Here is a 23,161-nt window from a genome sequence, read left to right as displayed (position 1 = left end):
TGAAAGGAATTAATACTTTTATTCAGCACGGATGTGTTAAATTCATAAAAAGTGATAGTAAAGATTTATATTGTTAGAAAAGATTTATATTTTGAATAAATGCTGTTCTTTTTAACCTTTTATTCATCAATGAATCCTGAAAAAGTATCACAGGTTATAAAATAATATTAAGCAGCACAACTGTTTCCAACATTGATAATAACTGATCAAATCAGAATGATTTCTGAAGGATCATGTGACACTGAAGACTGGAGTAATGATGCTGAAAATTCAGCTTTGATCACAGGAATAAATTATATTTTAAAGTATATTAAAATAGAAAACCATAATTTTAAATTGTAATAATATTTCACAATATTACTGTTTTTTCTGTATTTATTATGAAATAAATGCAGCCTTAATGAGCATAAGAGACTTTGTTCAAAAACATTAATAATAGTAATTTTCCAACTTTTGACTGGTAGTGTATATATATATATATATATATATATATATATATATATATATATATATATATATATATATATATATATATAAAGGAGGCTGCAGCCTCTCGTATCAGTCGCTAGAGTATCTCTTGAGATCAGAGGAGTGAGTGAGGTTTAACTCTACTAGCTGGCCTCTGTTTTATATATATATATATATATTTAGGGACATTTGGAACTTAATCTCTCAACGTCATGATCATGTATGAGAGGAGGAGTGGAGGAACAGGTGGTGCTGTTCAAAAACTGATAAATGTCCTGTTCACAGTAGCAGCAAAACCTGTATGTGTAATTCTCTTCATGAGACACACTTATCTTGGACACAAAATTAATATTGCAGGAGAATAAAAAGAGCAAGTGAACATCATCTTGTCAGAGTTCACATCCAGGATGGACATGATTGATAACGTCCCGACTGTGAAGTTAGAGGCTATCAGACAGGTGGCGCTGTCTAAAGTACAACATCTGTTCATATTCAACAGAGAGTGCTGAGAGAAATGAATAACAAAACAGTGAGATTAATGCGAAAGTGGTTTGGACTTAACACACTTAGCACTCGTGATATTATTTTTCATCCCCAATGGGAAGGAGGGCTGTGGGTGCCAACGGGATGATCCTGCTGAACAAGCTGAATAATGAAGATGTTATGGAGCTGGCTAGATTCTGGACCTAAGGAAACCTCACTTCCTTGGTTTCAAAAGAAATCCCAGCGGGAATCTTCACACCCGCTATGTTTTGGTGTCTGGTCAGACTGGCCGGACCTGAATGACCTCTGCGTTCGAACGGGAGTATCGCTGGAGTGGGTGCGGTGAGGGTCTCAGAGGACATTATTACTGACCCCCTGACCTATGCCAGAGCAACAGCCACATACGGGGGTCAAAGACACCCGTTAACATCTTCAGGTGCCGGCGAACTCTCATGGACTCACACCAACATCAGCAAAGACAGGGACTGAAACTTCAGGGAAAACTTGCATGTCCTCACTCTGCTGATCACTCTTTCTCATTCAATTCTTAAGAATACTGCATCTATAATATTTATGTCCCTGCAAATCATTTATTTTAATATATATATATATATATATATACCACTAAGATTTTTAATGTTTTTAAAACAAGTTTCGTCTGCTCACCAAGGCTACATTTATTTAATTAAAAATACAGTAAAAAACAGTAATATTGTGAAATATTATTACAATTTAAAATAACTGTGTACTATTTAAATATATTTGACAAAGTAATTTATTCCTGTGATGCAAAGCTGAATTTTCAGCATCGTTACTCCAGTCTTCAGTGTCACATGATCCTTCAGAAATCATTCTAATATGATGAAAAGAAACATTTAATGTGTACAATTGTACAAAATATTTGTGTACAATATTTTTTTTCAGGATTATTTGATGAATAGAAAGTTCAAAAGAACAGTGTTTATCTGAAATCTAATCTTTTGTAACATTATAAATGTCTTTACTGCCACTTTTGATTGATTTAATGCATCCTTGCTGAATAAAAGTATTCATTTCTTTAATTTCTTTTCAAAAAAATAAAAATAACAATTCTTACTGACCCCAAACTTTTGAACGGTAGTGTATAATGCTACAGAAGCTTTGTATTTCAGATAAATGCTGTTCTTTTGAACTTTCTATTCATCAAGGAATCCTGAAAAAAAAAGTACACAACTGTTTTCAACATTGATAATAATCATAAATGTTTCTTGAGCAGCAAATCAGCATATTAGAATGATTTCTGAAGGATCATGTGACACTGAAGACTGGAGTAATGATGCTGAAAATTCAGCTTTGCATCACAGGAATAAATTACTTTGTCAAATATATTTAAATAGAAAACAGTTATTTTAAATTGTAATAATATTTCACAATATTACTGTTTTTTACTGTATTTTTAATTAAATAAATGTAGCCTTGGTGAGCAGAAGATACCTCTTTTAAAAACATTAAAAATCTTAGTGGTTCCAAACTTTTGGACTGTACTGTATATATATATATATATATATAGGGATTTAGGGGGTCCATGGAAAAGTTTAGAGAAATAAACAATAATTAAAAAACAAGATTAAACCAAATAAATTATTAAATAAAAAATACATCTAACAATGATTAGAAAAAGAAATATAATAATGTAACTTAATAGAAACTAAATATTTTCCAAATAATATTTTAGGCATATTTATGATATTAATTTTTCACAGTATAAATCACGGGGAGACAGTGCTGGAAGCTTATATGCTCACCAGATCACAGAATTAAATGGAAAATGAATAGAAATGATGATTATGTAACTAAAGGGCTATTGTGCATTTCGGCCGTTCATTTACACATCAGCTGTTAAATTCATATTCTCAACCAAGGCCTTAAATAAATTGTTAACTTTTTGTCCATCCATTTAAATTTTACATGCCTTCCAAATGGCTCATTTTGCTTGACCAACCAGAAAATTTTAAAAAGTGTAGATTTCCCACTTATCATGAGAATATCTACACCCATAAATAAACACTGATTTCGAAAAATATATCCCTAAACTACCCAAAATTCTATTCAAAATGTTAAAAAGTGGAGATAATTTACAACATTCACAAAAAAATATGAAAAACAGTATCAAGTTCATTACACAAAGTACAAAGTGAATAAGCTGAATATTTACATTTAAACAAAAACACTTTGGTTGGTAATGCACAATGTAAAATGTGTGTGTGTGTGTGTGTGTGCGCGTGTGTGTGTGCGTGTGTGTGTGCGTGTGTGTGTGTGTGTGTGTGTGTGCACTTATTTGATTCAGTAGAATAGTTTTAAGTCAGCTGTGACCAGACAGAAACTGAAGTCTAAAACAGAAATATTTAATAGTGAACAGAACATAAGGGTTAAACAGCTCACCCAAAATATTTTTTCAACTACTCAAATCAGTGAATTATGATCACATACTTGTATATTTTATATTATTGATCAATCGGTTGACCAGGCTACACATGACACGAGTTGTGGTCTCATTGTCACAAATTAATTTAGATGAGATTAGATAGAACTGTATTGATCCCAGACTGATTCCACTCTTGTACTTCCAAAGCTTTGTTTGGTCACGTGCTTTTTCAAACCGTATGTCCTCTGCTCCGCGATGATTTCTGACGTCTGACAGATCAAAACGTAGTCAAAACGATTCCCAAAAATGACTAAAACGCTGTATTCTGCTGCCAGGGCAGTAGATGGCGATGTCACTTTGTAAAGAAACACCAAGCGCCTATAGACTGAACACGTAACACACATGTGCATGACATCATGTTTTCATAGATTTGTGTTTTTGTAGTTTCCACGGAGACAATAACGCTATCGTTTTCAAAAGTTTGAGGTTTCAGGCTCCCAAAACGCCGTCATCGTGTAAATGAACGGGCGCACAGTTTGCTGAGGGGTATGCAAGATCCCCATCATCATCACCCCAAAAAAGAATAATAACAAAATTAATTTAAATGATTGCTTTGGTTGTTTTGACCCATGTACAATTTTATTCAAATAAATAAGCCACCAAAATTTTAGATAGGCCTACCAGTGAAATTTGATACCACAGCAAAAATACTATGAAAAAAAAATTAAATAAACTCGGCTTTAATCTGAAATCCATGTTTATTTCATTTGTTACATCTTTGTTGTTTTATTGTATTTATTTGTGCTATTGCTTGTAATTATTTTGGTTACACTTTATTTTACGGTGCTGTAGTTACATTGTAATTACTCAAATAAGTACCGATTACTATTAATTAACTACATGTACTTACTATAGAGTTACAGTTAGGGTTAGGGTTATACTTGTACTTACTATAGTAATAACAGTAAATTATGCATAATTACATGTAGTAACGTGTAACTACGACACTGTAAAATAAAGTGTTACCATTATTTTTAATAAATTTGTTCTCATTTTACTGCTGTTTACTTTTCTTTAATAATGTTTGAACTTTACAAACATTATTAAATTAAGATTTTTAGCTGGGTCTAACAGTAATTCAGGTACAGAAACAGAACAATCAAATGTCAAATAACACCGTCACCCTATAAATTAAACACAGATTAATCTTTGTTAAAGCTACAAAAGTTATTCAGTCAGTGTTTGATTCACTTTTTGCTGTCACTTTAAGAGCTAATGCACAGATCCAATATATTGACATACATCTGGTTTACGTTCACTTGAGACAAAACCGACTGTTTACACGAATAGACTGGCATTTTGAGAAAATTGTATATGTTTAAGCACAAGAAGATGCAAAAGAGAACTCGATTCAGTGCCGAGACGCACAGAAGCAGCGCGACCAAACTGAATTCTCTTGCGTCTTCTAGTGCTCGAAAGACTCCGTAATGAACAATGATAAACTTTATTGAAGAATAATTAAAAAAATATTTGAGCAGCCAGTAGCTACGGAGCCTGGCACATGACATGCAAGAAAAAAAAGTAAATTGTGCGCACAATGATGTACTAATTCATTCCCTCGATTTACTAAACCGTGTGCGCGATTTACTGTTTTTTATTTTGGTTGGTGTTAGAGGTGTGTGGTTTGCAAAACTTCGCACACTGAATGAGAAGCAACATGTTTTTAAAACAAGAAAACATTTCAGAATCCTCCAATATAATGCATTATAAATGTAGGCTACCACATCCTTTTTAATAAATGCTAAACAAAATGATTACTTTCATGTTTTTTATAACAAACAATTTTAGATTTTTTATAAAGTTTTATTAAAGGATATTTTCAAAGAAAGATTTTGGCACAACAGCGCCCCCTCCCTATACACTGCATAGACAACCACATTTTTGGGCCACAAACATAAAGAGTTTTCTGTTTTTAGTTAAAAACGGTGTCGTGTAAATAAATAAGTAGACTAATAATATTGAACGGAGTAACGAGTAATAATTTACGTTTTTTGACTAATGCGAACAGTGGTCTGTGGTATATAAACGATTGTTTTTATACTCTTCTGTTTTTATACTATAGTTTGTGAAGATTCTCTTCACAAACTATAAAACTGCATTCTGTACGGGTTTAATGCGGAACGCTACTTTGGCGTCTTAAATACGGTGTGACTCCGTATTACACAGAACGGTTGGCAACCCTGTTTGTTTGCCCCCCCCCCCGCACACACACTGTGATGGTATGTTCCACGAACCGGCCAAGCTTTCGCTATCATTACATGCCAAACTCTGAACTGGCTGTGTTTAAACTACATGCTCGGAATCTGGAGAGAATTTATGATCTATTTATCCAGCGGAAGATGGAGGATCGTGCGCGAGCGCTGTTTACTTTCGGGATCATCGCCGACATCCAGTACGCAGATATAGACGACGGGTCAAACTACCGGAGGACGCGGAGACGCTTTTACAGGAACAGCGTTGAGCTGCTGCGGAACGCGATGAGGGACTGGGAGGAGCGGCGCGTCAGCTGCGTCCTTCAGCTGGGAGACGTTATTGACGGCCACAACAAGAGCCGTGACGCGTCGGAACAAGCGCTCGAGACTGTTGTGAAGGAGCTTGAGAAATGTTCAGTGGATGTGCATCATGTGTGGGGAAATCACGAGTTTTACAACTTCCGCAGGGAAACTCTGCTCGCCTCTCCGCTGAACAGCGCAGCGAAAGCTGAAGCCGGAAGTGACCTCCTCGCGGACGACATTTACGCGTATGAATTCAGCCCCGCCCCCAACTTTCGATTCGTGCTTCTGGACGCGTACGACATGAGCGTCATCGGGAGAGACGAAAGCAGCGAGAAGCACAAGCAGTCCCTGAAACTGCTGCAGCAGCACAACAGCAACCCTGACCTCAACCAGCCTCCAGGTGCTGACCAATAACCTGCTCCACTCTGCGTTTACATATGATTATGACCCTCATCCTTACGTTTCAGAGGCAGCTATAACGTTTCTTCTTTGTATAAAGAAGAAGAAAAAAAAACATTTATAATGTCAAAATATTATTTGGAAAATATTTAGTTTCTATTAAGTTACATCATTATATTTTTCTACTCATTATAGTAGCTACACTCTAAAAAGTGCTGGGTTAAAAATATCCCAAGTTGGGTTAAAAATAGACAAACCCAGCAATTGGGTTGTTTTAACCCAGCGATTGGGATGTTTTAACCCAGCGATTGGGTTGTTTTAATCCAGCGATTGTGATGTTTTAACCCAGCGATTGGGTTGTTTTAACCCAGCGATTGGGTTGTTTTAACCCTGTGATTGGGTTGTTTTAACCCAGCGATTGGGTTGTTTTAACCCTGTGATTGGATTGTTTTAACTTTGCGAATGGGTTGTTTTAACCCTGTGATTGGATTGTTTTAACCCTGCGAATGGGTTGTTTTAACCCTGTGATTGGATTGTTTTAACCCTGCGAATGGGTTGTTTTAACCCTGCGATTGGGTTGTTTTAACCCAGCGATTGGATTGTTTTACCCTGCGAATGGGTTGTTTTAACCAAGCGATTGGGATGTTTTAACTCAGCGATTGGGTTGTTTTAATCCAGCGATTGGGTTGTTTTAACCCAACGATTGGGTTGTTTTAACTCTGCGAATGGGTTGTTTTAACCCAGCGATTGGGATGTTTTAACTCAGCGATTGGGTTGTTTTAATCCAGCGATTGGGTTGTTTTAACCCAACGATTGGGTTGTTTTAACTCTGCGAATGGGTTGTTTTAACCCAGCGATTGGGTTGTTTTAACCCTGCGAATGGGTTGTTTTAACCAAGCGATTGGGTTGTTTTAACCCAGCGATTGGGTTGTTTTAACCCTGCGAATGGGTTGTTTTAACCCAGCGATTGGGTTGTTTTAACCCTGCGAATGGGTTGTTTTAACCAAGCGATTGGGTTGTTTTAACCCTGCGAATGGGTTGTTTTAACCAAGCGATTGGGTTGTTTTAACCCAGCGATTGGGTTGTTTTAACCCTGCGAATGGGTTGTTTTAACCAAGCGATTGGGTTGTTTTAACCCTGCGAATGGGTTGTTTTAACCAAGCGATTGGGTTGTTTTAACCCTGCGAATGGGTTGTTTTAACCCAGCGATTGGGTTGTTTTAACCCTGCAATTGGGTTGTTTTAATCCAGCGATTGGGTTGTTTTAACCCAATGATTGGGTTGTTTTAACCCTGCGAATGAGTTGTTTTAACCCAGCGATTGGGTTGTTTTAACCCAGCGATTGGGTTGTTTTAACCCTGCGAATGGGTTGTTTTAACCCAGCGATTGGGTTGTTTTAACCCTGCGAATGGGTTGTTTTAACCAAGCGATTGGGTTGTTTTAACCCTGCGAATGGGTTGTTTTAACCAAGCGATTGGGTTGTTTTAACCCAGCGATTGGGTTGTTTTAACCCTGCGAACGGGTTGTTTTAACCCTGCGAACGGGTTGTTTTAACCCAGCGATTGGGTTGTTTTAACCCTGCGAATGGGTTGTTTTAACCAAGCGATTGGGTTGTTTTAACCCTGCGAATGGGTTGTTTTAACCCAGCGATTGGGTTGTTTTAACCCTGCAATTGGGTTGTTTTAATCCAGCGATTGGGTTGTTTTAACCCAATGATTGGGTTGTTTTAACCCTGCGAATGAGTTGTTTTAACCCAGCGATTGGGTTGTTTTAACCCTGCGAATGGGTTGTTTTAACCAAGCGATTGGGTTGTTTTAACCCAGCGATTGGGTTGTTTTAACCCTGCGAATGGGTTGTTTTAACCAAGCGATTGGGTTGTTTTAATCCAGCGATTGGGTTGTTTTAACCCAATGATTGGGTTGTTTTAACCCTGCGAATGGGTTGTTTTAACCCAGCGATTGGGTTGTTTTAACCAAGCGATTGGGTTGTTTTAACCCTGCAATTGGGTTGTTTTAATCCAGCGATTGGGTTGTTTTAACCCAATGATTGGGTTGTTTTAACCCTGCGAATGGGTTGTTTTAACCCAGCGATTGGGTTGTTTTAACCCAGCGAGTACTGTTAGATGTATTTATATATTTATTCACTCATTCATTCACTCATTTACTGCTATTTTTATTCATCCTTTATTTATTTTATTTTCTCACTGTTCTTCTCTAAACAGGATATATATATATATCAGCACTTTTATCATCATTAAAACACCATTAAAATATACACTCATAAATGTACAAATGTAAAATGTACACATGAAAACTCTAGACATTTTTTTCCCCTCTTTATAGCATCATTATTACCAAAAAAAAACTCCCCCCAAATAACAAAAACAACAACAACAACAACAACAACAAAAAGGCAGATTACTTATGAAATGTCAGTCAGTTCAGACTGGCCACATCAAAAGAACATGTTGTGTACATACATGTTTTTACACTGTCCTTATATTTAAAAAAATATCTACATGTAATCACATCTGTAATACCTTAATCGATGCATCTTACAATTTAACCCACCCTTAAACCCACCCATACCAGCTAATCTGTAGTAAACTTACCGTATCCAATAGCAGAAGTGTTTACAATACAGAATCAGCACAATAAGTACATTGAACCGAACAATTATTTATTTTTATGCAAGTACACAGTAGTTAAAGACACCTAATTAAAAGTGTGACCGTTTCATTTATAAGTCCAAAGTTTTATACATAAAAGCTGTTTTAATCTACACTGTAAAAATGTTTCAACTCATGCTGCATTAATATTTTAAGTTTAGTCAACTTGAATTGTGAAGTTGTAAGTGACACTTTGGATATTTGAGGTATCGTAAAGGGAATCATTTTTTACAGAGCAGGTTGACATAAAATGCAATGGACTGTAATCATGTTAGCTTTATCCAGTGGTCATGTGAATCATTTCAGCAGTGCTGGGGTGAATTAAAGTCTAACTGAGGGCTTCTTGTTTATTCTTTCTTACAGTTTATGGGTTGGAACAAAGGTTTGTGAAATTCAATGGAGGATTCAGCCCAGAGCAGCTTCTGTGGCTGGATGAAGTCTTAACTCTTGCTGACCAGAAGCAGGAGAAAGTAACTGTCTTCAGTAAGTGTATTTATATCCTGACTTAATTAAAGGAAGTCGTTACACCTGGTCCTTATATTGCGTATGTTTGCAGGTCATCTCCCCGTTCACCCAGACTCTACGGACCCCATCTGTCTGGCCTGGAACTACGAGGAGCTGCTGTCTGTCCTGCGCTCTCATAAGAGCGTGGTGTGCTTCATGGCGGGACACGACCATGACGGAGGATACTGCTCGGACACGTCCGGCGTTCACCACATCACGCTGGAGGGGGTGATCGAGACCCGTCCTGATAGTAACGCCTTCGGGACGGTTTACGTCTACGAGGACCGGATGCTTCTGAAGGGCAGCGGAAGGACAGCAGACAGAGTCCTCAAGTATCCATGAGACTCTCAGGAGATTATAGTCAATGAATGATGGAATTAAAACAATCAAACACTAATTCTGTATGATCATCTCAGTCTCTGATGTTACATCTGATTTTTAGAAATCTAATAAGAAGTGTTTATGTGTGAGCAGCGCTGTCGAACATGAACAAACTTAATGTGCAAAAATTATGATTACATTTTAAATAGACTATATGAAGAAGAAATATTTTTTTTATTTATTTATGTCAAGATTTCATCAATATGAATATAAATATAGAATTAATTATCTTTATATGTAATCTCAGTATAAATATTAAATAAAAATGTTTTATTTCATTATACTCATACTGTATGTATATAATGAAATGTTATTTATACCTAATAAATATACTGTATGTATCAGATTTAGAATGATATATAATTGCCAATTAGGCAGGTTTCTTAAAATCTCTTGGAGACACGGCCACAGTTCTCCTGGATTTGGTTTGTCTCAGTTTCATCAGTTTCTTCATGTAATCACAGACGGATTCGATGATGGTGAGATCAGATCTCCATGTGGAGCACCGGCTGTTATCAGCCTTATTGTGTATTCAAAAATCTCACTGGATTATTACAATTAATGGCAAAATGAATGTTTGGAAATGTGAACGGATATCTCCTATTGACACACTACAGCAAAATATATAAATAACTGGCTTAAAACCTTTTTGGGGGGTGAAAATACTGATGTGCCCAAGACTTTTGCAAGAGTTTGGGGTCAGTACGATTTTTTAACGTTTTAAAAGAGGTATCTTCTGCTCACCAAGCCTGCATTTATTTTATTAAAAATACAGTAAAAAACAGTAATATTGTGAAATATTATTACAATTTAAAATAACTGTTTTCTATTTGAATATATTTGACAAAGTAATTTATTCCTGTGATGCAAAGCTGAATTTTCAGCATCGTTACTCCAGTCTTCAGTGTCACATGATCCTTCAGAAATCATTCTAATATGCTGATTTGCTGCTCAATAAACATTTATGATTATTTTCAATGTTGAAAACAGTTGTGTACTTTTTTTTTTCAGGATTCCTTGATGAATAGAAAGTTCAAAAGAACAGCATTTATCTGAAATACAAAGCTTCTGTAGCATTATACACTACCGTTCAAAAGTTTGGGGTCAGTAAGAATTTTTATTTTTATTTTTTTGAAAAGAAATTAAAGAAATGAATACTTTTATTCAGCAAGGATGCATTAAATCAATCAAAAGTGGCAGTAAAGACATTTATAATGTTACAAAAGATTAGATTTCAGATAAACACTGTTCTTTTGAACTTTCTATTCATCAAATAATCCTGAAAAAAAATATTGTACACAAATATTTTGTACAATTGTACACATTAAATGTTTCTTGAGCAGCAGATCAGCATATTAGAATGATTTCTGAAGGATCATGTGACACTGAAGACTGGAGTAACGATGCTGAAAATTCAGCTTTGATCACAGGAATAAATTACTTTGTGAAATATATTTAAATAGAAAACAGTTATTTTAAATTGTAATAATATTTCACAATATTACTGTTTTTTACTGTATTAAATAAATGTAGCCTTGGTGAGCAGACGAAACTTCTTTTAAAAACATAAAAAATCTTAGTGGTTCCAAACTTTTGGACTGTACTGTATGTATATATATATATATATATATATATATATATATATATATATATATATATATATATATATATATATATATATATATATACACTTCATGATTTGACATTAATGTCTATTTGGTGTTTGTGTTGTGGATGATCTCTGGAGCGGGGAGTTCTCGAGCATCTGGCAACCACAGACACACACTGGCTTTCAGCGGCGCAGTTTCTGCTCATCGACATCGAAGCTGGCTGTCCGGTCCCGCCTTAGGACCTTTTAACCCCCTCGTTTCTAAACTTAACCGAATGGGGTGCGGAACCCTTCTCGGTTTACTCCGGTAGTCGTGTGTGTCGCGCGCTGAATCGTGTGTCCGAAGAGTCGCTGCGTCTCGCTGCACTGCAGCCGCTGCTGCTGGAATCGAGCAGATCCACAATGGCGACTCACAGTCCCAGCAGCAACTCACCAACAACTCCGTGCAGCAGAAGCATTAGCGCTGCGGGATCTGTGCTGCACCACACGCAACACTTAACGACAATGAGCAACATGCAGGGTAAGAGACTCGAATACAGTCGGACGCGCTTCATCGCGAGCGCAGCTCAAGTGTTTAGGCCAGGCCGCGCGCGCGCGCTTCCCAACGCCTCGGTGTTTACAGTGTCACAATATGTTACAATGTTTCTGAAATGTTCGCAGTCATCGTTCGTGAGCTGCATCGGTCTGGTGAGGCTCTAGGCCTTCTCATTTACTCACGTCGCTTTTTTGGGGCAACAAACCGATGCTAAAATGTGCTGTATGGCATGCTCCTCTCAATGCTGTCCATCTAGACAGCTCGCTAGGGGTTTGTACACTCACCATGTTCATTATTGGAACAGAATCAGTAGTCATAATGATACTGTAATGTTACATTTATGCTTTTGGCAGATACCAAATGCTGTCTATCTAGACAGCTCACTAGAGTTTTGTACACCTTGTTCTTTATCATTAAAAGAATCAGTAGTCATAATGATAATGTAATGTTACATTTATGCATTTGGCAGATACTTTAATGTTACATTTAGAATTATGCATTTGGCAGATGCTATAATGTTACATTTATGCATTTGGCAGATGCTATAATGTTACATTTATGTGTTTAGCAGATGTTACAATGTTACATTTATGTGTTTAGCAGATGCTATAATGTTACATTTATGCATTTGGCAGATACTTTAATGTTACATTTAGAATTATGCATTTGGCAGATGCTATAATGTTACATTTATGCATTTGGCAGATGTTACAATGTTACATTTATGTGTTTAGCAGATGCTATAATGTTACATTTATGCATTTGGCAGATACTTTAATGTAACATTTACAATTACACATCTGGCAGATACTATAATGTTACATTTATGCATTTGGCAGATGCTATTATGTTACATTTATGCATTTGGCAGATGTTACAATGTTACATTTATGCATTTGGCACATGCTATAATGTTACATGTACAATTATACATTTGGCAGATACTTTAATGTTACATTTAGAATTATGCATTTGGCAGATGCTATAATGTTACATTTATGCATTTGGCAGATGTTACAATGTTACATTTATGTGTTTAGCAGATGCTATAATGTTACATTTATGCATTTGGCAGATACTTTAATGTAACATTTACAATTACACATCTGGCAGATACTATAATGTTACATTTATGCATTTGGCAGATGCTATTATGTTACATTTATGCATTTGGCAGATGTTACAATGTTACAATTATGCATTTGGCAGATGCTATAATGTTACATTAACAATTACACATCTGGCAGATACTATAATGTTACATTTACAACTATGCATTTGGCAGATGCTATAATGTTACATTTATGCATTTGGCAGATGTTACAATGTTACATTTATGTGTTTAGCAGATGCTATAATGTTACATTTATCTATTTGACATGCTATAATGTTACATTTACAATTACGCATCTGGCAGATACTATAATGTTACATTTATGTATTTGGCAGATGTTACAATGTTACATTTACAATTATTTATTTGGCAGATACTATAATGTTACATTTATGCATTTGGCAGATACCAAATGCTGTCTATCTAGACAGCTCATTAGGGTTTTGTACACCTTGTTCTTTATTATTATTTTATCAGTAATAAATGGACGATATAACAGTATCAGTAGTCATAATGATACTGTAATGTTACAATTATGCGTTTGGCAGATACTACAGTGTGACATTTACAATTATCCATCTGGCAGATACTATAATGTTACATTTATGTCTTTGACAAATGCTATAATGTTATATTTACAATTATAGCATCTAATACATAATGTTACATTTGCTATTATGAATGGTACTGTAATATTAATGCTCTATAGATAAAAGCATGCAGGAGTTATCAGTTACATGTATACTAATGCAAAACACAAGCCTGAAGAATGATTAATAGCAGCTATTAATATCATGTTGTAGTTCATGTTTTTCCATTGAGTTCAACATTATGGGTCACTTTCACTCTTGAGTCCGTCTGATTGTTCGTCATTTGTAAATGAATTCTTCCTCCTGCTCATTCAGATTCCAACACATGCTGGAGGTGTCAGAATGAAACAGGTACTGTAAGCCGCTCACATACAGGCCTCATTCTTATTTACACCTTCATCTTTTGGGTTTATCATCATCTGCATGCATTTTCATCATTTTTTTTCTTTTTTCTGTAGGATTTCAGATAAATCTGTCTGGAGTAACCCAAAGTAAGCCAGTTTTCTGTGCCGTTGTAGTCTTTCTGTGGGTTCTCTCCAGAAAATAGGATGTGATTTCTGCCTCCAAACGGTTTAAAGTGATATTTCACCCAAAAATTCTGCCATCAGTTTCCTTTATATTCGGGAACACAAACAAAGATATTTGTTATGAAATCCGAAAGCTTTCTGTCCCTCCGAAGTCTATTCACCCAAAACTCTGATGCTTCTTAAGAGACACAATCACTTTATATGATTGAACAGATTTAATTTAGGCTTTGATTCACATATAAACACACACACATAGAGCACTCAAATATGGTAAACAGAAGCTCAGCCATATTTATCTCTTTATGAATGTTTTGAAGTGTCAGTTTTTCATTTGGAGGGACAGAAATCTTTTTTCAGATTTCATCACAAATATCTTCATTTGTGTTCCAAAGATGAATGAAAGTGTTATGTGAGTAAATGATGAGAGAATTTACATTTTTGGGTGAACTATCGCTTTAAGACCAAAGTGAGCCACACACGAGTCATATAGTCTAGAATAATTGTGACTTTATTTTGAAGAAATTGTGATTAGTGCTTGTCCTTACAAAAGATTATAGCAAACGTCACTTCAGTTATCAATTGTTTTCATTATTATCTGGAATCATCTCATATTTCTTTATTCACAGTTATTCCCATATTCATTTCTTGCTGCATGCTTTCTGTTAAATTGGTTTACTTTGTTCACTTCTCATGTTTGCATTTAAAAACATTCTTCTCCTTCACAGGTAAACGCAAAGCACTTAAGTTAAACTTTGCTAATCCACCGGTCAAACCGGCCACGCGTCTGCCCATCACCACGCCGGCTCCTCCTTTCCAGAATCCACACATGTGAGTGCGTCATCATCATCATCATCACACATCAGGGTTCAGTATATTTTTATGTTAAATATGCAGACAAAACTATAAGTGATGTTGATTTCCCAGAGAAGTGTAAGTACCGCGGCTCTCTGATGCTTTCAGAACATCACTGTTTGTTTGAGCAGCTTCAGCACTGGCTCGACCAATGGTGTGAGTTTGGGGGCGGGGCTATCTGTTTGCCCAGCCAATAGCAGATGGGTTGAGTCTTTATTTCTGCAGTTCCACCAGTGGTGCTTCAGGTTCATCAGTCTGCACTTTTGTTTCTTCCGTCGACTGCATGTAAAAAGCATCACGCATGACTTTCAGAGAGCGGCTGCGGACGCACAGTATCGAGTCATCGGGGAAGCTGAAGATTTCTCCAGAACAGCATTGTGACTTCACGGCCGAGGACCTGAAGGATCTGGGGGAGATCGGGAGAGGAGCTTACGGATCCGTCAACAACATGGTGCACAAACCCAGCGGGCAGATCATGGCCGTCAAGGTGATTCAGATCAGTCAGGCTTCTATTTTCATGTCTTTTCTAAAAATATAGTCAAAAGCAGAAATGACTGGGTCCAGGAAGAAAATAGAATAACAAAGAAAAGATATAAAAATAATAATAAAGAAAATATTGTGAAATTCTTCCGTGGGTTCTTAAAAAGTCTTAAACTTATGACCTTAAATTTGATCAAACTAAAAAGTCCTAATGGTAAAAAAAAATGTCATAAATGAGATGGCATAATAATGTGATTAATTAAACAAAAGGTGATGATTTAAAGAAATGATTGTGAGTAAAAATGCAGCGCTGTTGTTCGCTCAACTGGCTCGTGTTTTCAGAGCAGTTTATAATCAATGAATACACGCATTTATGCCAAGCGATTGCTTTGATCTACTGTTGATTAATTATGACAGTGTTTACTTTATGGTGGTTGTTTATATCATACTTGCAAACTCTTGATGATGTTTTCATATTACCTCTGTATAATGACTAATATAGTAGTGTTTAGAAGCGCAGCTGCTTTGTTTACAGAGGTAACCGGGGTAACCGCTATATTTCTGCCTTTTACCGAACTCAATCTTCTCTATTTTCCCATCGCATTTCAGCTCGGAGAGGCGTTTATGTGAAGTAAAAATGAAGAAAATACTCAAAAAGTGGAAATAAAGCGCCTAACGGGTATTTAATAGTGGGAATAAAGTGTTTATCGGGTAGGTTTAGGGCTTTAGGGATAGAGACGAGTAATGTCCCAATAAAGCAGCATCCATTTATTATCTTAATATAATCATATACACTCAGTATGTTGTTATTGCGTACTGTTTAATAATGTACTACAATACAATGAGGTGCAAGTGATATCTGACACTATTTGCAGGAAGTATAAATAGCATCTAACAACTATTTAGACAAAATACTGCTTTTAGTTGTACCGAATCTATCACTATTTAGACTTTAGTGCAAATAGCCGCTGTCTGTATATAATCATTTATTATTTTGACTCGATGATTTAATGGCTGAAATGTGAGATTAATCATTTTATAAGACTTGTTTTTGACAAAATATATATTATTTGAACTGTAAAGTTTTGTGGTTTAGGATGTTACCATAAACGATGTAAATGGCTACTGACCCACATTCTCCCGAAACAGTATCATTTTTATTTATGTGGGTCTTAAAAACCTCAAACCCTGCATATACCCTGTCTTTGAGAGACGACCGGCAGACGAACTGAGAGGAAAATGATTTTGAGCTTCTTCTGAAGTTCTCCCAGCAAAGCTGTACTTGTGCCCTCTAGAGTCAGACAGACGTCACTGCAGCAGTCCGTGCTGATCCGAGTGTTCTTGTGTTCCGCAGCGGATTCGCTCCACTGTGGACGAGAAGGAACAGAAGCAGCTGCTCATGGATCTGGACGTAGTGATGAGGAGCAGCGACTGCCCGTATATCGTCCAGTTCTACGGCGCTCTGTTCCGAGAGGTCAGCTGATCCGTCTCTTCCTCTCTCCTCTCCTGGACCTGCACTGGACTGACGCTCTGTTTGTGTTTCAGGGCGACTGCTGGATCTGTATGGAACTCATGTCTACCTCCCTCGACAAATTCTACAAATATGTATATTGTGCATTAGATGATGTCATTCCAGAGGAAATATTAGGCAAAATTACATTAGCAGTAAGTCAATGATTTCATACATGAACAAAAGCTTATTTATTGTAGTAGTAATAATAATAATGTTGTTTTTATATAACTAATGATGATAATTATATAATAATAATTAACAATAGCAACAAGAAAAATTGTTATAGTAAATTAAAAACGATACATTTATTATTATTAAGAGTGATATCAATAATATTACAATAAAATGTAAAAAAAAAAAATTGTAGTAATATATTAATAATATTAACATTAAACAATGATAATAATTATATTTGATTTATTACATTTATAAAAAATACTGTATAATACAATTGTTATTTATTATGATAATGACAATAGTAATTTATAATAAAAACATGTATTATTATTATTATTATTGCTATCATTATTATTATAAACAATAATAATGAAAATTATATTAAGTTTACAATATCATTTAGAGAACAATACATTTATGATTTTAATGAGACCAATAATAATTGTATATAAAATTGAAAAAACATTTTATTTGTTATAATAAAATTTATTATTATTATTATTATTATTATTATTGATATTGTTGTTTTTAAAGAGTGATATCAATAACTTTAATAAAATGCAAAAAAATTAGTAATAATAGTAAAATATTAATAATAAAAATAACTATAAAAAATAAACTATATTTTGTTTATTTATTTTATTACATTTATAAAACACTATATAACATTATTATTACTTAAATAAAATTGTAAACTCTATAATTTTTATTACAGTATGATATATTTAAGTGATTTTATATGATAATGACAATAATAATTTTAGAATAAAAGCATTTTATTAATAATAATGCTATCATTTATTATTTATTTATTTATTATAAACAATAATTATATTTATTTTACAATATAATGTAGAAAACTATACGTTTATCGTTATTAATGATATCAATAATAATTGTATATAAAATTGGAAGAAAAAAAATTATAATTAGTAATAATAAAATTTTAAATAACATTTATAAAACTTACTGTATAATACATTTATCACTATTTATAATACAATTTATAAACGCTATAAAACATTATATTATTAATAACAAACATTTTGTTCTGGTCATTGTTATAATCAGTAGCAGTTATTATTGTGATGGAGGTCAGCTGACCTTTGGCTTGTGTTCGTCTGCAGACTGTGAAAGCACTGAATCACTTGAAAGAAAACTTGAAGATCATCCACAGAGGTGAGAGAGTTTCCAGCCATGAAGCAATTACACCATTAAATCAATCGTGATACAGTTTGTTTTCTGACGCTGCTGTGAATGCTGGACTTGTTCTTTAGACATCAAACCCTCCAACATTCTCCTGGACAGAAACGGCAACATTAAACTCTGTGATTTTGGCATCAGCGGGCAGCTGGTCGACTCCATCGCCAAGACCCGAGACGCCGGCTGCAGACCGTACATGGCTGTGAGTATCTGCAGCTCCGCAGAACGTGACCGTACCGTGATGATGGTGATGATGATGATGATGATGATGATGTGTTGTTTGCAGCCGGAGCGGATCGACCCCAGCGCCTCCAGACAGGGCTACGACGTTCGCTCGGATGTCTGGAGTTTGGGAATTACGCTGGTATGCGTCAGTCATTCTCTTCAGGTACATAAGATGCGGGAATGTGCGCGTTTTCCTGGAGTCAGCGGTGGAATGTGTTTGTGTTGCAGTACGAGCTGGCCACGGGCCGCTTCCCCTACCCCAGGTGGAACAGCGTGTTCGATCAGCTGACGCAGGTGGTGAAGGGCGACCCGCCGCAGCTCAGCAACTCCGAGGACCGGCAGTTCTCGCCCAAATTCATCCAGTTCGTCAATCTATGGTGAGCTCAGATCCTCGTGCCAAATCACCCGATCACGTGACGTGCCTTTGTTTGATCATGTGACTTTCTGCCTTCCTCCAGCCTTACGAAGGACGAGTCAAAAAGGCCAAAGTACAGAGAGCTGCTGGTACGTGTTTGTGCTGCAGATTTGGACTTTTTCATGAAAACATGTTCATTTTCATTTAAAGATGCTCAATTATATTTTTAGGGTTACACAATCGGATTGTTGGTCAGTATTCATTTTTTTTTTTTATTGTACATTTCTCTATTCTTTCATGTAGATGATCTTTTCTGCTCACATAGTTCATCTTCAGGAACACTAAACTTCAATAACACGGATATATGCAATCTTTACACTGCTTACTTAGTATTTTTGTCTCGTTTCCAGTCCAAATATCTCAAAAAAAATTCTTAAATTCAGATGCTTTTACTAGATAAGAAAAAATATCTTGTCATTTCTGGAAAAAAAAAAAGTGAGTTTTTGCTTAAAACAAGCTAAATTATCTGCCAATGAGGGCAAAAAAATAATATGGCTTCTGTTTGGGACAGAAACAAGAAACAAGATTATTATTCTGACCCCATTGATAAATTATATTCATTTTACAACAAATTTTAGAGAACAATAATTTGTTTTAATAATTGATCAAATCAGTAATAATAAAATTTAAAATAACATTTATAAAACTTACTGTATGATACATTTATCATCATTATTATTATTGTTTATAATACAGTTATAAACATATATACACAGTATTGGCAGATAATTTTGCTTGTTTTAAGCAAAAACTCACTTCATTTTGAATTTTTTTTCTCTAGAAATGAAGAAAAAATATCTTTTTACTTAGTAATAGCATCTGAAATTTTAGATATTTGGACTGGAAACAAGACTAAAATACTAAATGAGAAAAGCATTTTTTGCAGTGAAGCAGATCAAAAAAAAAAAAAATGTTGTACTGTACGTTATAATTTTGTGATGCATTTGTATTATTTAAAAATGATTTTTTTTTTTATTCAAAAAATTCCAAAAAAAAGTTTGCAACATGGACAGTTATTAAACTTGCTTATTAAGCGTGGAATCTGAGTTTCTCTCATATCTGATGAAGTTTGCATCATTGGTTCAGTTTCTTACTGTGAATCTGAACGATCTGAACTGTATAAAGCGAGATAGAAGCTGACCTGACCCGTCATTGTAATGTACAGGATTGTAATATCGATTCATGCTCTAAACCTGTTAATCGTGCCGTGTTTGTTGTCCTGCAGAAGCATCCGTTCATCCTGATGTACGAGGAGCGTGTGGTGGACGTGGCCGGTTACGTGTGTAAGATCCTGGAGCAGATGCCGGCGTCTCCCAGCTCGCCCATGTATGTTGACTGATGGTGAGCGGTCTGTGAACTCCAGACGGCCCGGCCACCATGTGGTGTTCATACAGCGTCCGACCCTTAACCCACCCGCATTTCACTGCTTTTACCGCATCACAGCCTGCGTCGAACGTTTGCTCTTCGATTGAGCTTCATTTCAAAACGCTGAACGTCAAAACAGTGACGGCGTGTCACGTTAAAAATGTTCGTGCCACTTTTTGTGGCGTTGCTTCTTCACGCAGGATCTGCGCTGCAAAACGTGATGTTCTTCCTCAGTGTTTCTGTCTCGTTTTCCAGGACAAACATCTAAACTTTCTTAAATCAAGAAACATTTACTGGAGAAGAGAAATGAGTGACAAAATCAATCAAAATGAAGTGAGTTTATGCTTGAAACGAGAACGGATATCTGCGGATGGAGTCGGAAAAATCATCTTGTTTTTCTTTTGAATGAAGTTTATTTTCTGACTGCACTGTTCTTGTTTTAAGCTCAAACTCACTTCATTTTGACACATTTTACAGTAAACAACACTTCATATCTTCACTCATTTCTCTTCTCCAGTAAATGTTTCCTGATTTAAGAATGTTTAGATGTTTGTTCTGGAAAACAAGACCGAAACACTGAGGAAGAACATGATTTTTTCAGCAGCGCGGAGGCGTCACGCAGTCGGAGAACAAACGTTGAATGTAGGATTTGTGCTCATTTGTGAAATGAGAGTCTCGGTTAAGGGTCTGAGTATTTCACCATAATTGTACTATCGTTTATGTGTGAACACATGATTGTGTTTAAAGAGAAAGTCCCAAAACATTTTGTGCAATAAGAACTGGCTCTCATTTAAAAGCCATTCACATCACGGTGTGTAAACAAGCTTCAGATTCAGCAAAACAGCCTTTCTAATTTCTTTGCGTCGTGTGTGTGTGTGCGTGTGTGTAAAATCATTTCGGAATATTAACAAGCAAAACTTGAATTTGCTCATTGAAGAAGAAGACAAAGACCGTCAGATCAAGTGTAATAGTTGATGGGATGTAGATGTGTTACCAAAATGACGCCACAAAAAAAGGAAGGAAGCGCATCCGTTCGGGTGTTTCTCTTCGTGTGTGTTTGACACATTGTACATCATGTCACTCTATTTAATGAATCGGTATGCAAAGGTCTTGTTCTGCATCAAAGAAACGTGTTAAAGTAGCTTTACTTGCTCAATATGCAATATTACGTCACGACGATCCAAACGGTTTCCACTCACGTCTAGTGTACCGAACGCTCGGTTAGCTTCTCATCCACTGTAAATGTGTATTATTTATACTCGCGCGGAGGATTGACGCGCGTCTCAGAAGCTCGTCCTCGCGTTTAAAGCATGATTTCATGGATCTGGCATGACGGTTTAAGACCCGCCTCACATAATTCATCCATAGGTCACTTATTTTAAAAGATGTACAGCGGTTATTGAACATTTTATGGACTGATTGTATAATAATACGGCACCGGATAGTGTTCGGAGGGTGTTTCGGAAAAAGCGTCAGGATGGAGCGGCAAACGAGTCACGTGAGCTCATTAAGAATCCAACTTTGCTGCTCCGCAGAAGAAAATCGGAGAAATAATCGTGTGAACATTTGCAACTCAAGAATGTTTCGTACGGGGAGTAAAATAATTGTAAGGGCGATTGTGTATTATTATATTGTATCAAGAGTGGGAAATATGTACAGAAAAAATGATCACTGTGAAAATAATATTTTACGTGTATGGTGAGAATCTGTAAAAATTGTACCATGGAAATGTGCAGGGATAAAGCCGTATATGTTCAGGTTTGGATATTTTGCCCTCGTCTTACGCGCGTCACATGGTTAATGAGGACATCTCTGAATACGACGGGCGTGTTCGCCTGCGGGTCGGTTGTGATTGTTACGTTATTGTCATTCTGCTCTGTTAGATCTGAACACAGCCATGGGTTAATGCTATAGAATAAACCAATACTCAGCCATTATCTGTCCGTCTGCATTTCTTCAACTCACACCGATGCTTCAGAAACTTGTGCATTTGAGGTTTATTTTTAAGTGTCATCACTGTAAACAAGAACAGCCTGAAACTGTAATGCTATACAGGTTTAATCAGGTGGAACACTTTGCTAGAAGGTTTACAGTTTTTTACAATCACTTTGCTACTATTTTCAGAACCTTGACGTCATTTTTCACAACTCTAGACACAAAACTCACAACCAATGATCAAAATGCACATTTTTCAAAACTCTAACCCTTTTCTCAATTGCTTGGATACAATACACATAAAACTTAGATCATTTGTTCATTCAACAAAAATCACCTGTTCAATATGACACAACTTAACATCAAATACTACTATTTCAAAAGGCAATTCACACATTACATTTCAAATGAGTGTCTATTCATTTCCTTACAGTGATCTAACTATCAACTGATACGACTGCTCAAAATGATAAGTAACTGTTGCATTACTCTTAATGCATAGTTGTATGGAAACAGAAAAACAATCTTCCATGTTTACTGTAAATCATGAAAGTTTCAGGATAACGAGATTCATTGTCACCAATTAGCGTGGAGCATGAACCAATTAGACTAAAATATCCATGGATGTAGCCTAATATTTTATCATAATGCTTCATCAGACACTGTGTCTATGGCCCCAAATACTGTACCACCTTCTCACACTGCAAAACATGCTGTTCTTACAGAGTTTTTGTCTTGTTTCTAGTCAAAATATGTTAAA

General features: G+C 35.8%; 2 protein-coding genes across 5 annotated transcripts; both read left to right on the top strand.

The window, feature by feature from the left end:
* Window positions 1-5,626: 5,626 nt before the first annotated feature.
* On the top strand, window positions 5,627-9,882 carry adprm (ADP-ribose/CDP-alcohol diphosphatase, manganese-dependent). The gene is made up of 3 exons (XM_048171403.1): window positions 5,627-6,310; window positions 9,340-9,459; window positions 9,533-9,882. The coding sequence occupies exons 1-3, from the start codon at window positions 5,632-5,634 to the stop codon at window positions 9,820-9,822; spliced, it is 1,089 nt and encodes a 362-aa protein (XP_048027360.1). The 5' UTR covers window positions 5,627-5,631; the 3' UTR covers window positions 9,823-9,882.
* Window positions 9,883-11,624: 1,742 nt separating this feature from the next.
* On the top strand, window positions 11,625-22,400 carry map2k4b (mitogen-activated protein kinase kinase 4b). Of its 4 annotated transcripts, XM_048170530.1 has the most exons (14): window positions 11,626-11,990; window positions 14,025-14,060; window positions 14,168-14,200; window positions 14,962-15,064; window positions 15,401-15,575; window positions 16,923-17,042; window positions 17,114-17,233; window positions 18,386-18,437; window positions 18,536-18,663; window positions 18,748-18,825; window positions 18,915-19,063; window positions 19,145-19,190; window positions 19,272-19,292; window positions 20,327-22,400. In XM_048170530.1, exons 1-14 carry the CDS (start codon window positions 11,873-11,875, stop codon window positions 20,438-20,440), a joined length of 1,293 nt encoding a protein of 430 aa, XP_048026487.1. In that variant the 5' UTR covers window positions 11,626-11,872; the 3' UTR covers window positions 20,441-22,400. The 4 variants fall into 4 exon arrangements, with proteins under 4 accessions (XP_048026489.1, XP_048026487.1, XP_048026488.1 ...); XM_048170532.1 differs by lacking the exon at window positions 14,168-14,200 and having other exon boundaries at window positions 11,625-11,990; XM_048170531.1 differs by lacking the exon at window positions 19,272-19,292 and having other exon boundaries at window positions 11,627-11,990.
* Window positions 22,401-23,161: the final 761 nt, after the last annotated feature.

The sequence above is a fragment of the Megalobrama amblycephala genome, linkage group LG20 (assembly GCF_018812025.1).
Source record: "Megalobrama amblycephala isolate DHTTF-2021 linkage group LG20, ASM1881202v1, whole genome shotgun sequence".
Classification (NCBI taxonomy): Eukaryota; Metazoa; Chordata; class Actinopteri; order Cypriniformes; family Xenocyprididae; genus Megalobrama; species Megalobrama amblycephala.
Note: the sequence above shows the minus strand (reverse complement) of the source record. Positions and strands in the feature narration are given on the sequence as shown.

Bases quoted from the DNA above. Each gene is read 5' to 3' on its own strand.
- adprm (XM_048171403.1), top strand. From the start codon at position 5,632: ATGGTATGTTCCACGAACCGGCCAAGCTTTCGCTATCATTACATGCCA. The intron at 6,311-9,339 runs GTGCTGACCAAT...TCTTTCTTACAG, and splicing joins TGACCTCAACCAGCCTCCAG to TTTATGGGTTGGAACAAAGG. The intron at 9,460-9,532 runs GTAAGTGTATTT...GTATGTTTGCAG, and splicing joins GGAGAAAGTAACTGTCTTCA to GTCATCTCCCCGTTCACCCA.
- map2k4b (XM_048170530.1), top strand. From the start codon at position 11,873: ATGGCGACTCACAGTCCCAGCAGCAACTCACCAACAACTCCGTGCAGC. The intron at 17,234-18,385 runs GTAAGTCAATGA...GTTCGTCTGCAG, and splicing joins TAGGCAAAATTACATTAGCA to ACTGTGAAAGCACTGAATCA. The intron at 19,064-19,144 runs GTGAGCTCAGAT...GCCTTCCTCCAG, and splicing joins ATCCAGTTCGTCAATCTATG to CCTTACGAAGGACGAGTCAA.